At 39.0% G+C, this 17,967-nt stretch overlaps 1 protein-coding gene across 2 annotated transcripts; it reads left to right on the top strand.

Moving 5' to 3' along the window:
* Positions 1-207: 207 nt before the first annotated feature.
* On the top strand, positions 208-15,520 carry PTGR2 (prostaglandin reductase 2). Of its 2 annotated transcripts, XM_065065911.1 has the most exons (11): positions 280-539; positions 5,479-5,547; positions 6,008-6,030; positions 6,913-7,031; positions 8,345-8,536; positions 9,778-9,948; positions 11,010-11,219; positions 11,986-12,107; positions 13,335-13,422; positions 13,761-13,800; positions 14,888-15,520. In XM_065065911.1, exons 4-11 carry the CDS (start codon positions 7,029-7,031, stop codon positions 14,950-14,952), a joined length of 891 nt encoding a protein of 296 aa, XP_064921983.1. In that variant the 5' UTR covers positions 280-539; positions 5,479-5,547; positions 6,008-6,030; positions 6,913-7,028; the 3' UTR covers positions 14,953-15,520. The 2 variants fall into 2 exon arrangements, with proteins under 2 accessions (XP_005502281.3, XP_064921983.1); XM_005502224.4 differs by lacking the exon at positions 6,008-6,030 and having other exon boundaries at positions 208-539.
* Positions 15,521-17,967: the final 2,447 nt, after the last annotated feature.

The raw sequence follows: 17,967 nt of genomic DNA on the forward strand, positions 1-17,967 counted from the left end.
CCTCACAAGCTGTAAGTGCCTTTTCCCAGCACCTCAGGAGATGAAACGCCATCATCTCACCCGCACAGGCAGCCGGGCCTCAGGGCGGGACACCCCAGCCCACAGCCCCTCCCCACGAAACAGGGGGAGAGAGCAAAACGGCGCCTGCTGCCGCGGGGGGGCCGTTGACATGCCCCACCACCTCTCGCCCCTCCAGCTCCCCCCGCCAGCCGGGGGCCGGGCTCGGGCCCAGCGCCGCCGCTTTAAGCGGCATTTCCTCGTTTAAGGCCGTTCGCATGCGCGGTGGTGGTGCCGGCCCGGCCGGGCAGAGTCGCCAAGTGCGACCTTGGAGGTTCCAGGGGACGGAGTACCGGGCGCTCGCTTGCTTTCCCTGCCGAGATAAGTGTGCCTTGGTGCCCTGTGTGGAGCCACAAGGGTCTCCGACCTCGTTGTGCCTGGGGGAAAGCTTGGCAGCGCCCTCCGAGCACTCTGTCGCGGCAGCGTCCCTGCGCCCCTTCCAGGAGCCATTTCCTCGGGGGCTGGCGGCTCGTCGTTGCAGGGTAGGCGGGGGCAAAGGTTTGATGGTTGGAAGAGACTATTGGGATTGCCTGATCTTTAGTACAGGAGCTTTAGTCTGGCTTTACTGAGCCCGAATCAAACCGTGGCCCTGAGGGACGGATGGGGGAATCCTTTGGGGTTCCTCAGCACCCACGTCAGGGCTTCTGTGCAGCCCGTAAATGTGAACGTGGCACGTTGCTCCTCACCGCTCCGGAGTTCTCGCTCCTACCTTGATCTGTCTGTAGCTTCTGAAGCTGGTGTTGAACCATGTGCGAGGCAGCCTCCCGGCTCTGACAGCAAGGATTTCTGAGTTGGGTCACGCCTGGGAAGGTGGATAATCGGTCAGCCTTTGGGGTCGCTGCATCACGGGCTCACCAGGGAAGTGCCGGGTGCTGAAAATGCTGCTCGTCTCTCCTGGGAGCGATCTGCATCCTTGTGTTCGGTATTCCACTAAGGAAAAAAAAAGAGCCTTCTGTATGGGTAGTTTTAAACAATTTTTAGCAACTCTAGTACAACACAACTATTTATTAAAAAAAAAAAGCCACAGAGGTGGCACCTGGGAGCTTTCAGCTTTTTTGACACCTAATTCTGGAAAAAGTTAAAGTTTATACAATCCTTTTGTGTGTAGATATGAGTGTGTATACTTACTGGAACTTTTGCTCTGTGTCAGTCAAATTTGATAAAAAGGTCAAAGATACTAGGTTTCAGGTAAAATAAAAAACAAAAGGCTGGATCAAGATCCTGCTATTATTGTCATTCTCCCTTTTTCACCTTTTTCCTTCTTCAGTAAAAGCCTGCAGCCTGCCCTCAACTCTGACAGCGTGTCAGAGAACCCACCTGGAGATAACGCTATGGGAGGAACTTCACTTACACCAGAGAATTCGATTATGAGATTTGAAACATTAAGAAATCTGGATTTATTAGTTAAGCTTGTGAAAGTACTTATCTTTTTATGACATGTTTTTCTCTATTCATGACAGTCAGTATTGATTGTGGCTTCTACTTTTTGAAAACTCGAGTTGGTGGTTTAATTAACATTCTTCAAATGCAGAACTTCTTCGGGACGTGGTAGACACTTTGGTGCCTACTCCATCACATTTGCTTTTCCATTTCTTTTCACCTCACCTTGCCAGTTACCATTTTTTTGCTTCTTGCCCAGCCATTCCCATCTCTGTTTCCTTGATTCCATCTCCTCATTTATCGTTCTCAGTTTCTCCAGGTCTCTCCTCATTCTGTTTCTCTCTTCCCTGCTTTACTTGCCTTGAAGCTGGTATTCTTGCTGCATTTCTCTGTCCTCACTGACTCCTAGTGCCAGTCCTTCCCATCTTTCCTTCCTGCGTGTTCCTCATTCTTCCTTGAAACTTCTTTCTTTGCATTTCCTCTGAGGATCCTTGTTCCAGCCATTTTGACACTACAGTTTCAGAAGATTTCCAGTCTTACTTTTCCTCCATGTGTATGGACTGCCTTCTTCCTCCGTGCTGCCTGGGCCTGATACAGGAGGCATAAACTACCTGCTCTTTCATTTTTTATTAGATTGCATCTGGCAGGGGGTCTAACAGCTTGGAAGCGGGTGAATCATTTTGGCAAAATCTTATGTAACTGAAAAGTGTCTTATGGGCAGTCTCAAAAAACTAAGCTGAGGACAAACTGGAGCATTTTAGCTCTGCGGAATTTATTTAACATTTTTTAAATGAGTTGTCATGCATCTCTCTGCAAAAATGGGAAAAGAAAGGCAATGGGAGAAAGGCATAAGAATAAAACTGGGCTGAAACATACTTGAGACTCGCCTGAAGATTCTCCTGTTGTGCTTAATGCTCCTGTTGTGCTCATTGGGTGGGTCAGGTGATCTTGGCCTATAATGATGATGTTAAAACTTGCAATTTTTACTCCATTTGATTTAAAGAGTAAAGTCAACTCAGGTGATTTTTGTTTGGAAAAGCTAAAAAATAGCAATGCATGTTGCTTCATGTTGGTCTTTAAAAAAAGATGTCAAAAGCATGCTTCACGCTGGAATTACACATACATTGAGAAGGATTATGTATATGATAGAAATCCACTTTATTTCACTTTAAAAAAATATGTTATCTTTCTCCAAAAGCTTTCTGCAGTTTATGGCACTAAAGGATGGTGCTTCTACTTATTTTCTTTAGTCACTTTCATAGTTTTAGAATGTAAGGAAAATTTGATTGTTTCTTATTATGTATGATATTGGTGTGAACATTTGCTTGTATAATGGCATTACTGGCTTCCACTATAGAGTAAGTACAGTGATATTTAGAAGTAAATGTCCATCTCCAGTGCTGTATTTTACTGTGACAGCTGTCATGGAATGAGTGACAATTCAGTTGCCAGCCTCACTTTCTATCCACCCACTCACAGTATGTGGAAGATGTTCAAATTGAATTAGTACACAGGCTTCTCAACCAAAAGCTGTGAAAATGGCCTGGGAAATCAGTAGCATTTTTGTTCTCTCACTATGTCAGGAACTCTAAGTAATCTAAACTTTGTATTGCTTCTTCTTTCTTTTAATATGTTAATATCTTTGGCTTTTTTTTTATTTTTTAAGAACAGTAGTTTTTCTCTGTACTATCATAGAAAGCGGATATTGCAAGTCTCTGTTAGGCACAATAAAAATGCTTTTCATTGTCTCTCTTCTTGTTCAGATTGGGTTTTTGCATTTGCATAATAGAGGTATTTGGCTTCAGGATAACAGAAATGGAGTCAGCAGTAGTGACAGCGGGCCTTTCTGTGAGGCACGAGCTCTGCAGTGATTCTGCCTGCTTTGGTTTATAAACAGTGGATCAAATCCTTTAAACCGTGGATAGATTTGAACTGAATATGAATAGTATATAAAGGAATGATTTGCCCAGGTTTCATGTGAGCTGTCACATCACTGTTGGTTTATATTCGCTGCATTCTTAACCTGTTATTCCGGCTCATCAGTGGTTATAAAGTTAAGCCAAGTACTGTATGTGCACAAATTGTTCGCTGGAGTATGGTCGTACTTTTAAATTGCACTGGGCACATCTGACAGTTTATCAAATGCTCATTGAATTAGCACAAATTCTCACATGCTAAGACAATTGCTTTGGGGATAACAACTGTACCACTTGAATGTAATTTTGCTATGCAAATGTTATCAGCCAAGCTGCTGTAAAAGGGTACAGGTATTCAACAATTCAAAATTCAAGCATTTACATTCAAGTGCACTTAGGAATGACATGGAATATAAAGTTAAAATATTCAATTTGATGTTTTTATGCATTATATAGACTGAAGAGGCCATTATGGGTATAGACCTTTCCACTTTAAAGTTTTGAAGAGGAATTTGGAATTTTGTTCTGCAGAATATTTTATAAAAGAAGTATAAAATGACGTGCCCAGGGTGACACAGAAATTCTTTAGCGAAGTATGATGCTGAACCCAAGATCTGCCCAAGCTGATACCAGGCCATCCTTCCTGTTAAGGTTTTACATGAGTACATTTATTCCAGAGATTGTATTAGCTGTGTGGATATAAAAATGGATTTTTATTTCTCTTTAACTGTTAACTCCTGTATTTTCAATGCTCTTTTTTTGTTTGTTTTTAAACAGTAACTAGTAATTTCATCCAAGTGTGGCTTTTCTTTTGTTGTAGACTGATGTTGTACATTGCTTTGTCCAAAGAATTGTGCACGTCACTTATTTTTCACTGATGCGACACTGTGAAGACATATTTGAGATCCATTTCTTGTAGCATCCTTAGGTGTTGAAATACTGAAAAGAAAATAACTCTTGAATCATTTTAGGATAATAAGTAACTTTTCAAGTGCAAACACAATCAAATGTTAAACCTTTATCTGGTTTATGAACAAAATACTTTTGGTTTGAGTCAGTTGTAGGTTTTAGAGGAGAGAGAAAGGCCAGGGATATGCCCATTATGTTTTTCAGCACTGCAGGCTGTAGTTCTTGATGGCCTGTGAGTGCTGTAATGTAAGCCCCATAATATTACAGACAGAAAGTTCTGTATTTTGCAACGCTCAGAGACTAAAGATGTTAGATGAGTGGTGATGTTCTCTTCCTAGGCTCATCTGTTTAGCTTCACTCCAATTTGCTGTTCTTGTCAGCAGAATAAATATTATGACAAAGGCATCAGCTATCATGTTTCATTCCTTAATGTCCTCGGTTTTTGTGGAGGCTGGTTATTGCTGCACTCAGCTGAGAATATTAGTAAGAATGTTTTAGTTTGTATGAGTTCTGAAAGCATATAAGACATTTTTTCTCCTTTTAAATCAGGTTCGTTCCCTTTTGACCACTTTAGCCTCTCACAGCTGCCAGAACACAGATTTCCAATCCTCTTTTAAACTGTTGAAATTGAAGGAGAAATTTTTCAGTAAAACAGGTCAAGTGGTGATCTGTTGTAATTCTTTCTTATCTCTGGGCCAGACTGTTTCTTAGAAGAAAATAAACTGCTGATAGACTGGCTATTTCATGTGAAATAGTCGACAATCTCTTTTAGTTTTATACCTGCATGCTGCATGTGTGTCTTTTAGTGAGCTGCATCTGGCTGACGTGTGCAGAGCTGCCTTGGAGTCTTTTAGGTGGGCACAGAGTGTCCTGAGTCGGCACAGGAAAGCAAACCACACGCATCTCCTACAGCCTGGTAGGGGGTGGTGATGATCTTACAAGGAGCACAGTACATTATAATTTTAAGCATTTTCAGAAGATGCTGCTGTGATATTGTATAAAACCATGGCTTTAACTAGGTAAACTTGGCAACTCTTTATTCACAAGTTTGTTTATTTTACATTTGAAGTTGTCTTACATGATTTTTGGGCATGGATGCTGAAGTTGCTGGGGCACATATTTCATCCCCAGTTTCCAGATTGCGAAATACTCTGCCTGATATTGTTTTTCGAGAAAATTTATGTTTCAGTCCTTCAAACAATGTTTTCCTTTGTAGGAGTCCAGTGTGAAACTGCTGCAAAAACAGGGATGATTATACAGAGAGTAGTGCTGAATTCACGCCCTGGTATGTATTTCTCTCCGATAAAGGAGCAATCTGTTTGTTATGGTTGCCTAGTGCTCCAAAATATTGAGGGTAGAAACAGACACTAACTTAAGATACTGACATATATCTTAATATTGCATTCAGCAATAAATAAAGTTTATTGTGAATTGTATTTGTTTAGTCAGTATACACAGATTTAAACTCCTGGGTGAAAAAAAAAGGTCAATGCATAATATATGAGAAAATCCTAAATGTAGGCATGCAAAGTGAAAAAAGATTAGCAAACGTTAATTTTTAGTTCTAATATTTGTTCTTTTTGCACTTTAAGAGATAACTAAAATAAATATTTTGTTACTCTTCATTTTTGTTTCCTTTTAGTAAATATTGAATCTTTTCTTCCTCTCGTGTTTCAAAGTGTTTGTTTTTTAAATTTAAACTTCTATTTGTTTACTTCCTTGCTTACACATTTGCCTTGTTACAGACGTCAGCACAATTTTTTGAATGGTGAGTTTATAAATTGTCTGTTATAGAAGACACAGATGTGTGCACTAAGTTTTTGGGGAGATATTTTTTGCTGCTCAATGCCAAAATAGTCCTAGGAGGTAAGAACCATTGTGTGCCCTCCAAATAAGTCTTTTCTAATGCAAATCAAATGTTACAGTAGTAGCCTGCTCTAGTTGCCCGGTTACAGTTGTCAGTCTGATCGATCTGCTGCATGTGGTACCAACCTGAGGTCGAAGCCCACCGTTACGTTTTATAGATGTTTTTGGAAGCTTTAATTTAAATAGGTGTGTCTGTAGCCACAAAAGGATGCTCTTGCAGCATATAAATGTGCAGTGGCAATGGCCTTTATTCCCCCAATCTCACTGAGTCAGAAGAGACTGAAAAGTGAGAGTTTAAAACTTACCTGGTTAAAATGTATGGTCATTTGCTACTGGCAAAATAGTGCATGGTGGTTTTGTTATGTGAGAGAAGTCTCAATGCCTGTCTGTGTTTTCAAAGTTATAGGCTTTTCAGCACATCAAGTATATCAAACTGTTCTTTGAGAACTGAAACAGCCTGTTTTTTTTCTTTCCTTTAGCCTAATTGTTAATAAAAACTATGTGCGGCAAACAGTAGGGAAACTGTCGTTTCAGTTGCTTTGTGCTGGTGCTGGTAAGCATAAGCTGACAGATCAGCTGGTCATCAGTTTGGATGGTGGCAGTGCACCCATTCGAATCATGGTTTGTGAGACAAAATCTGAAAGTTGGTCAGTAGTTTTATACCTGAGTAAAGATATAGCCTAACATATTTCAGAAAGGACTACCTTAAAAAAAGTCTTCCCAGATTGATTAAGGGAAGCTCTACATTGGTTTATTTTATTTGTTTCATTTTAAACAATTTTAGGTAAGAATGGAGAGCCAGTGGCTGAAAACTTCCGACTGGAACAAAGTACAATACCAGATACTATCCAAGCGGGACAAGTGCGTGTTAGAACCCTTTATCTCTCGGTGGACCCCTACATGGTAGGTGATGGACTTAGAGCTAAGCCAGAATTTGTTTTTAAAATATCTTCAACTGTGGTGTTAAACATCATGACAGGTACAAAGCTACCAGTTACAGGACAAATGTATCTGAAGTATAACTTGGTAATTCTGTTCATTTTGATGGAGTTATATTGGGAAGGAATTTGGCATTGATTTGCTTGTGATATATACAGGAGTATGACTTCATAGGACAAGGAGGAGACTGTGAGTCCTGGTATACCATTGTTTGTGTCAGCTTTTTTTTAACTTTGCCTTTTTATATACATTTTAAACTTCTTTTTTTTTTTTTTTTTTCTTCCCCATGGAATGAACTGAGTGTGGGTAGAGGAGAAAGAATATTTCATGATGAAGCAAGAGAGGGACATGATCAGGCAAAATATTTCTAGGCAAAACACGTGATTCAATTTAAATGTTAGTTAGCTATTAACAGTTTGTTTACAAATGAAAGTCAGATGTTCTCCTTAAGTGGGTGGTGGCAGGCAAAAAATATGTGTCAATAATTTGTAAACAATGGAAACAGAGGGAGGATTAGTGAATGAAGCCATAACCAGCACTTGCACCTAATTCGGCAAAGCTGTAGAAATTATGTGTTTGGGAGAGTTGTGAGTTGAAATGGAAGAGAAGGTAGGAGAACCAGGCAGACCCAGTCTAATAGTACGTACAAGTTTGCTATAAAGAGAATTCTGATCATTTGTTCCATGCATAGGTGGAGACAGTAGAAGAGAAACAGTCTTAATTTCAGGAGAGTAGGTTTAGCTTGGGAATTATGGAAGAGTTTAAGAATCCTGAAGTACTAACTCAGCTTAGAGGTGGAGATACAGAGAAAAAAACCCCTTAGATTTCAAGAGATTTCATTAAACAGATCTCTGTCAGGGATGGTCTGCATATATTTTACTGTTCTTTCGTGCATAAGCATGGACTAGATGACTTGAGTGTGGTCTTTTTCAATCCTATGTTTCTCTAATTGATCCAGTTGAGGAATGGCATTTATGGGATTCTTGTCAGACCCAAGCCAGTCATCTTTGTTTGCGCAGCTGACTTTGAGGCAGTGTCTACAGAACATAACACTGTTGGAAGAGATCAGAATGGTCTGTCCTCCTTTTGTACCAAGCAAATGTGGGGAAAGAGGGATCTAAGAAAAGATTGTGAATATTTTGAGGCTTATTGAGAGATTTTTTTTTAGTAGCCCTTTGTGTTTAAAGTTTTGAACATGTCTCATCCTCAGCTTAAGTTGAGTTTATAACCAAATCATGTGTTCCACCAGATCCTCTCATTAAAGCCTTGTCTTTCAGCGCTGCCGGATGAATGAGGACACAGGCTCAGATTACCTCCTGCCATGGCAGCTGGCTGAAGTTGCTGATGGTGGGGGCGTTGGGGTTGTGGAGGAGAGCAAGTATGACAGCCTTGCTAAAGGAGACGTTGTCACTTCCTTCAACTGGCCCTGGCAGACAGTGGCCATTCTAGATGGAAGCTTGCTGCAGAAGGTAATGTAAATACAAAGTCCATATTGTCACTATTTTTATTTTCCTAGCCCTATTTTTTTTTCTAAATAGGGGCTAATGGTACTATTTCTTAGTCAAACACAAACCAACATTTTTGGAACAACCAGTACTCAAAAGGCAAGTTGATGTGGATGAGATGGAATACTCAGTTGGTCAGTTTTAGTTACCTGTGCTGTCTGCCCCTCCTTGCAAATATGCCCCTCTCACTTATGGGACTTACCAGAATTTTTGGTTGTTATAGCAGTAAATCTAAACATGAGCCTCTTCTGCATTCCATTGGTTGCCCTTATCAGTTCTGGAGCACAGTGTCTCAAAAAACATGCAGGCAAATTCAGAAAAGTACAGTTACATAGAAGAATTTAGCTGGAAGGAAGAATTCACTAAAAGAGAAGCTGGTCTTGTTTTTAACAAAACCAGGACACAAATCAGCTCACAGGTAGCACAGTCTGTATCAATTTATCTCTTTTCTTAACAAAGAAAGCTGTGAATGCTGTTTCTTGGTCACAGACATGCCACTAGTATTTCAACTGTTGGATTTTTTACTAAATTTCCCTGAAGCTGCTTCTGTTAATTAATTCTGTTAATTATCTTATTCTAGTTAGAATTAAGATCCACAAGAATGTAGTAATAAGACTTAAGTCTTTAGATACATTTAATTCAATTTATTTCACTAATGTGTTAGTAAAAGCTTGTACTTGAGATTTTACATCTACAAAAGGGTATTCAACATTAAGTTGAATGTGGAGAGGTAACTGCACTAGGTATATTGTGTTCATCATCCTCATGTAACACAAAATGTTGTTGTAGTTTACACATGTACAGTTTTCAATTAGCTGCTTCCTTTAGAGCCCTTTTCCACTGATCTGCAATTCCAATATTTCCTAAAACGGTACTATTTTATCCTTTATGTGAACAAAAGGATGATTCACCATTGCTGGAAGCCTCTTATCTCACAATTGTTCTTTGACATTTCCATAGTTAAAGTTCTTGCAAGTGACTTTGTTTAAAAACTTCTTCTAAAACTATGGAACTATAATCTTTGTTTCATTTTGTATAAACTTGTTATTAAGGTAGACCTAGTCTGTAGCTAGCTTTTCCCTACCAGTTGTACCTTGCCTGGTAAATATCCTAAGTTAGTCTTCTGTCCTCAGACAACCAAAGAGCAAAGAGCAAAACCTCACCTTAAAAAGAGATGAGCAGCACCCCATGTTTCTGTTTTGTAGCTTGTCCCACAACTTGTAAATGGACGCCTTTCTTACTTTCTGGGTGCAGCCGGCATCACAGGACTGACGGCCTTGTTGGGTATAAAAGAGAAGGGACACGTGGCTGTGGGTGCCAATCAGACCATGGTGGTGAGCGGCGCAGCCGGTGCCTGCGGCTCTTTGGCCGGCCAGGTGGGTAGGCTTGAGACATACAAGTGTGCTCTCTTACCAGGTTTATCTTCTGGAACATGCTGGTTAGTCAATGTACAGATAAAATCATTGTACGTATGAGCAAGTGTAATTCCATGGTAAAGGGCCAGTTTCACAGGTTTGGCTCATGCTCTCACTGAAAGAAATTTTAGGTGTGAAACTTAAGTGTCATGAAACAGGAGTAGGAGCAAACAGCCCAAGTGATTACTTGTCAGTAGCCTAAATAAAGTAGATGGTATAAATACATGCATTTACTATATATTTAAATTGTAGTCTGGCACTTGATCAGTCTTTGAGTTGACCGGCAACTTTCTCTTTTTCTATATTTGAAAACAGTCAGTAAAAAATGTAGGAAGCCCCTCTTCTTGTTATTTTCCATGACAGCCTTTGTGTTTTGAGATTTACAGCCCTTTTATCCTCCTCAGCTTTGTAGAACATGTTGCGGGTGTGTTTGTATGTGTGTATGTACATATATACAAATATTTATACAAACACAATAGCCATTAAGCAAGCTTAAGACTTAGTAATGAAGAAGAACTATGAAGAAAGAATACATAAGCAAATCTATGAAGAATGCATTTAAATTGATTATTGTCCAATCTTTTTTGCCTTTTATTATCTGTGTTATGGTATTTGGCAGATGGTAATTTGATACTATATTTGGCTCTTCAGTACTGCCAGTTGTTGATGACTTTACAGATAAAACCTCCTGCAGTCAGTGAGTTTGGAAAGATGGCAGATTTTGGTTGTAAATGCCCCTTCTTTAGGTGTGAGGAGGAAATGACAAGAGGCGATTGTGTGACATGAGATGGGAGCTTGGGCTGAACTTTGCTGCCTGGGGTTTAGTGGGATGGGGGGTAACTGTAGCACTCCCTAAGACTGCCTTCGTCCCCCTGATACCTTTATGCAAATGAATGATCTAACATCTCTTTATTGTTTGGGTTTTTTGTTTTGTTTTTGATTGTTTGTTTTGGTTTTGTTTGTGTGTGTGATTTGGTATTTATTGTTGTTTGTGTGGGTTTTTTTTAACTGTGCTCCTGCAGATTGGCCGTCTGGAGGGCTGCTCTAGAGTTGTGGGGATCGCTGGCACAGATGAAAAATGCTCCATTTTGGTCCAAGAAATGGGGTTTGATGCTGCTATCAATTACAAGAAGGGGAATGTGGCAAAGCAGCTACGTGAACTCTGCCCAGGCGGTGTGGATGTTTACTTTGACAATGTTGGTGGAGACATCAGTGATGCGGTGATAAGTCAGGTCATTATACCAGCTGTCAAGTTTATTCTTGTCATTCTCCAATGTCTGTGTGCCCAGCTTTGAATTAATTCATACTGGAGACCAGCCTGCAATACAGCAGAGCGCTTCATTGATCTAATTCAGGTGCTGATCCTGGTCCTGAGGAGAAATCAGATATTTTAAATCAGTGTTTGTCATTTAGGTTGGCTTGACGGTATAGGAGTAGAAAGTCTTGCTTCTTTGACCAGGAGACTTGGTAATATTCTAAAAACCTTGTCTGTCAGTGTAGTCATCTTTTGTTTTGTCAGCTTTGATTTTCTGGCTTCACAAAAGACCAAACTCTTGACCAGCCCTCTTCATTGTTAGTGTGAAACTCCTCTGTCTCATGACAAGGAGGCTTTGGTGGCAATGCCATCTTTGGGAGCTCTAAATCACAGCTGTATCCAATAGCTGTATCAAAATTCTTTGTCCTATTACCCCTCTCCTCCAACAAAAAAGGCACACAGTAAGGTAACAGTTTCTTATATCCCTTGTATTTAATGCCTTTTAAAATTACACATAGGCTGTATAGCATTTCTTTTTCCCCTATTGCCTGCTTTTCTCTGTTTGAATGTTGTCATAGGTTGAATGGGACTGTCTGCAATTGTCCTACTCTTTTCTAGGAAATGTGGCTCTAAATAAGGATACACACAGGGAAATTTTGCAATATAATCTATTCCATCACTTGAAAAGTTAGTTTCTGAGACCAAGGGATGTAATTTTTTGCATTTTGTGCTGTCCCAAACAGATGAATCAGAACAGCCATATCATCCTGTGTGGACAGATTTCTCAGTATAACAAAGATGTGCCTTATCCTCCTCCGCTGCCTCCTGACATAGAAAAAATACGGAAAGAAAGGAATATCACGAGGTACATTTATCCTCCAGACCTTGTGATCAGGTTCCAGGTAGTTTGTGTACATGATGCTGTGACTCTGTTCAGAAGGTCATCTGTAGATCCGCAATAGGCTCTTGTAATTGGAAAATAATGTTGCCATACTAAAAAAAGGAAACTATAGTCACAATGTCAGTAAATTCTCTCTCTTACATTTGTCTGTATCAGCATAAAAACTGGGAAAGAATGTTGTTACATGTTAACATAGTTGTCTGTTATGCTTTGTTTGTGGTTGCTTGATTTAGTCCTGGGGTCTCTGACATATTCTTCAGTACAAGGGAAGATGTTGTCATGTCTCAGATGTTTTGCAGAGTGTCTTCTCTCCAAGTGTAGTAGTTCAGGCAGAGAGAAAATCAGATATTTTAAAAGTAAGGATGCAGCTGATGCAGTGACTGTATTGAAATTACATTTTTAGTATTTGGGGGTTTATTAGATAATTGGACGGTAGATGTGACATACAGGCAAAACATTGATTTTTTTTTTTTTGCTACAACTCTGGGAATTGCTGAATCTCCTATCAGGATTCAGGTGGAGCTAAAGCAGAGATTAGGAGCTAATTCCTGGGATATTTTTCATTCATTGCATTACAGAAAGTTGGGGAGAATTGATTCCAGTGCAAACAGATTGACCTAATCAAAATTCTTTTCTTGTCCCTGTACTGTTGTCTGCACTTTTAAAAAATGGATGAAAATACTAAAATACACCATACATAGTAGAAGGCAGTGGAGAATTTAGTCAGTACATTGCTATAGGTAACTATCGGTTTTGATGGTCATTTCAGTTTCTCTTGATTGCTGTAGGCAGCTGTGACAGCCAGATATGCAAAGTTTTGGGGAGCCTGAAAGTTAATTCATACTTGCCATCTAGTTGTAGGTCCGTTAATTATTCTCCTTACCATAAAAAAGAATAGAAATTCACTCACGTTTTCTGGACGTTTGTTTATTCTGGTGATACTACTTGATTTTTATTACTCTTCTTTCTGATACTTGAGCAGAATTACTTGTCTGAGACAAGGGTACTGCCAAGCTCCCACTGCAGGGACTGTCTCAACGAGCTGGCAAAGCTTTGGGCTGTCTCTCATTGTAATTTAGAACTCATAACCCTTCAGTTTCAATAATACTGTTTTCTGAAAAGATCTGTAAAGATTTCAAAATATGCTTGCCAATCTTTCTTAAATTGAGGATCATTCTTTTTCTTTCACAGGGAAAGATTCTTAGTTTTGAACTATATGGACAAACAAGAAGCGAGTGTGTTACAGCTCTGCCAGTGGATCCAGGAGGGTAAATTGAAAGTAAGAACTTCAACATTTAATCTTTGGCCTAAATCTGTGGTCTGTCTGAATTGGTTTTTGATTCTTCAGGTGATCAGTAAGTTTTCCTGTGAGAATCCTTAGATGTGAAATTTTGGCAGGGGCAGGGATGTTCCAGTTCTGATTGAAGCATTAAATTGCCCACAGGTTTATCAGGAAATATTTAGTCCTCTCTTGATGGAAGAATCTGGCCCAAACCTGTCCATTGCAGCAAGACAAGACTTTAGATTTTCATAGTTTCCATGGCAGTTTCATGGCATGTTTCTAAGAAGTATTTATCGTGTTTGAGGAGAGCTAAAATAATTTGCTTGCATTCACAGGTCAGAGAGACTGTGGTAGAAGGCTTGGCAAACATCGGTGGTAAGATTTTTATACCATTTTCTAAGAATAATAGTCTGATTAAATACAATGACAGTAGAGGTTAACTACCTGCTTTGTTTCATTTGCTAATTCAGATTTTTGTATTTTATCTAAAATATTATTTTTCTAAGAATTTTTTTAACAAGGTGTTAAAAAGTTCCGTGAGAAGATTATTTTATGTTTAAAAAAGCTATTGACTGTAAATTTAGAGATTTGTTTGTTTGTTTTACTGTTGGTGGGGGGATTAGTTATTAAACTGCTACCTTAGCAACTGGTGATAGCCAGCCTGATCTTACAGATTTAAGTTGCTGCCCATTTCTTAGAACTTCTGGGTGAGAAAGTTGTGTTTTGGAAACCTTGAATGTATGCTTTAAAAAAGCCCAGTCTCTAACAGTGCTTGTTATTGGGTTGTCTAACAAAAAATAAATTGAAAAGTACACACAAGAAAGGGGCAAATGTATTAGAGATTGCTAAACGAAGTAAAAAATAATTTCTTTTAAAGGAAAAAAATAGCCTGTAGCCTGTTGAAAAAATCTGTAACAAAGAAAATATAAGAATGAAGGGGCCCTTGTTACTCCAGGGAGAAAAAGCTGGAGAGCCTGGTGATTCAAGATGTGCTGTAAGAATGCTTCTCTTTGAAGTAACAGGGAAGAGGATGATATAGTTCAATGCTGTTTACTGGCATACATATGTATTTTGAAGTAATTTGATCAAACATAGCAGTCATATTTCATACTTCTTTACTCAAAGATTTATTATTTTGCACCAGCTTCTGGTATTTATTGTACTACACAGAGTACGTATAAATCTTTTCCTTTTGTAAAACCTACAGCATTTGTGGACTCTCCAGTCGCCCCTTGTCTTTCTGTTTAGTGTTTACATGGTGTATCACAATAGTTGCTTACAAATCAGGTTTTTAAATTATTACACAAAACAGCCCTTAGCAGTTTATTACAGAACAGCTTTTTATTTTTTATTTCTTAATTTGGGGAGCTGCTTAATACGTTTGCTTCTAGGCTTTTTTTTTTTTTTTAAGTTACTTGGCACATTTATTTGGCACTAATTTATCTCATTATTTCTCTTGAAGCTGCTTTCCAGTCCATGATGAGTGGAGGCAATATTGGAAAACAGATCGTCTCAGTTTCTAAGTAAAAGTTATCGCTGTGGGAAAAATAATTGGATTCAGTCTCTAAAAGTGAGCAAGTTTTTACTTACACTAATTTCCACTTTCTTAAATAAACCATTAAGTTGTTCTGTATGTACTGAAAGTAGAGATTCTGGGATGCTAATAAACTAAGTAAGACTGGAAACAGAAAAGCAGTAATTTATACTAGAAACGAATAGTGTGTTCTTTGACATGATTTTGACAGTTGCAGCACACTTGCAAATATTTCATGGGTGTGGTTTGGAAGTTAGAACATGGCGGGAACCATTTTCAGTCAGTAATTTGTATGCAGACACCTAGTTTTGGTTGTTAGAAGAATTTACTGGCGTAGTAGAGATGTACCATTCCCATGCTTGTTTGTTTTGGTGCCCAGGAACTTTTCTAGGAATTTTTAATTTACTCGTGTAAGTTTGACCTGACAGTCCAGTCGATCTGGCTAATCATTTTTGAATCTAACTGTTCTCATTTTTGTAGATAATTGCAGTGAAAAATTCTGTTTCTGGAATTCACAGTCTCTAATAATAAAGGTATTTCCACTTTTCCACCTGGAACAAATTTCTGCTGATCTGTCTTGTCCGTTTCTCTGTATTGTATCACTATATCCCATTTTTCAAAGCATTGAAACCTAATTCATTTGCAATTTTATCTGCATATAACCTGAGACTTTCATCAGAGACAGGTTCAGGTGTAGGGGTTAACTGTTTAACTTTGCAATCCTTGCATTCCAGAATAAAGTGAAGTTTTCTTTTTAGGATTCCTTTTCTACAATGGATGGTATCTTTTATGATCTTCCTGATTTCACTAGTTTTTCTGGTATTTACACCTCTCCAGGTGACAGACAATCTCAAAACATGCTGCCTGATGACAGGAGGTAACTTTGCAGGCAATTGACCTTCTGTTCCCTCAGTAACTTATCTTGGCTCAGGATTTTTGGTCTAACAATGCTCTTTTACCATCTCAATGGAGAAACTTGGTAAAATGAATCACTGTGTTCAAGTTTGACTTGCATAACCCCAAGTCAAGTGAGACTGAGATTAAGTATGTGTCTTCAAAAGCAAGGAACAGAAAAGGGAAGAGAGAGTTATCTTAAAGACATTATAATTCTACCACTATGTACATCTAGAGACACTAGCACGTATTTAGAAAATAAGACTGTTTATGATGTAGTCTGATTCACAGGTGATTTGTTTTAAATTATTTGCCTTTAAGAGAAGTGCTTCCAAACTGCAGGGCCAGTTCAACTGTCCAGAGAATGGATTATCTAGATCTGTGTGAGTCACTACCTAGGCTCAGACTAAATGCAATCCAAGGACTAGGAACACTATGCAAGACTTTTTTCAATATAAATCATTTTGCATGCTGTGGAAAGTAAGACAATGTGTATCAAAGTTGCCTAATATGGCTGTGAGCAATATGAAAAACAGCTCTTTCCTTTCCTAGTGCTGAAGCTGGCCCTGAAGGAAGGAAGCTTCAGAGATGGATGCCATAAACTTTGAGGGAGAGAAAGACACCTGCAGTATAGCATTAGATGCTCTAAAATCTTCCAGTATGAATTTTTCAACTACAAAACTAGTAACTAGTTCACTTTCAGCTACATTGTGAATCCAACATCAACATAACTAACTCAGGCATCATTAATAACAGTGTCACACTGGGATAGAAGCCAAATTTTTTATGCAGTAAACTCAGTACGAACACAGTTGGCAAATGAAGACAGAAAGCAACAGGTGAGTGGAATTCTGTGAATTCCTGCATATTGACTGTTTATAGATGGTAACTCACTTGTGAAAGTAAAGCAGTGCAGCCTTGTAAGACTTGATAATTCATATGTGTATTAAAATGAGAGGCAGGAGAAAATGCAATGATCCTGAGTCCTGTCTCTAGGCTTGCATTCCTGTCATGTCAGCTGGATTTAATGGGGTGGGAGCTGATGGGAATAGAACCTTCCCAAGCGACGGCTCTAATGAGCGTGCCAATGTGTCTGTCATCCCCCTTCCTTTCTTTCGTCCCTCCCACATTCTCCCACATGCATATGCCTGACAGGAATGTTCAGATTGAAACAGCATCACCACCACCCTCTGCACCCTGATTCTGCATTCTGCATTCAACTTCTTCCAGGCAGCAGATGAACCTTAATGCACTTTAATACACTTAATCGTTCTGAATAAACATCCTCATCCTTACAGTTCATTCCAAAAGCAAACATCTAAATGCAAAAGCAAGCAGCCTGTTCCACGGATGTGAGCAACTATTAACACTCCACACCTCCAGAACAAAGCTGGTCTTGAGGCTCTGTTGCTAGGGCTCCTGAAAATTGTTAAAAATGCAAGAGTATTTTTACAAATGATAGTGTTAGAGTTGCCATTCCTACCGAGTTGAAATTGTGTCAGTATTAATTAGGAACAGAAAGTCCTCTGTTGAATTTTGTATATGTGTGTCTGTCTAATTGTACATAAATATATACATTGTGTTTTTCGGGGCATGGTGTCACCATGGTGTTTCCCTATTGCACCCTTGAAGGCCAACCTCTTCCCCCACACAAGACTTGATATTCTATAACATGTATTTCCCCAGATTGGGCTTCCTCTATGCTCTCAATTTTATTTTAGTTTCCACAGCCTGTTTTGAGAAAAATGCCTTTTATTCTTAAAATTGAGGACTATTCTTCTGCTTTATTCCAGCCTGCTTGGAAGAAACTGTATCATACGGTAGTATCCAAGCTAATTAACTACCTGTATATTTCAAAAGATACTTTAACATGCAATTGTAACAATTACCACTACTGAAAAATTATTAAAATGTTGTTTTCCTTTTGTAGGGTATGGGTGAAGGCTTCAGTCTGATATATTTATGTTTCCAGGTTTGCATTTGTTTGTCCAAAGTACACATTCTGTACTTCTGAGCAATATTTGCGAAAGAGCTACTCCAGAGTGAGCTCATCTCTGGCACTGCGAGCTGATACACCTTGCTGGAATGACAGTCCTCTAGGAAGTTATTTTTCA

This window comes from Columba livia, chromosome 5, assembly GCF_036013475.1.
Source record: "Columba livia isolate bColLiv1 breed racing homer chromosome 5, bColLiv1.pat.W.v2, whole genome shotgun sequence".
In the NCBI taxonomy this organism is placed as follows: domain Eukaryota; kingdom Metazoa; phylum Chordata; class Aves; order Columbiformes; family Columbidae; genus Columba; species Columba livia.

Bases quoted from the DNA above. Each gene is read 5' to 3' on its own strand.
- PTGR2 (XM_005502224.4), top strand. From the start codon at position 5,511: ATGATTATACAGAGAGTAGTGCTGAATTCACGCCCTG. The intron at 5,548-6,912 runs GTATGTATTTCT...AAACAATTTTAG, and splicing joins AGTGCTGAATTCACGCCCTG to GTAAGAATGGAGAGCCAGTG. The intron at 13,801-14,887 runs GTAAGATTTTTA...TTTCTCTTGAAG, and splicing joins AGGCTTGGCAAACATCGGTG to CTGCTTTCCAGTCCATGATG.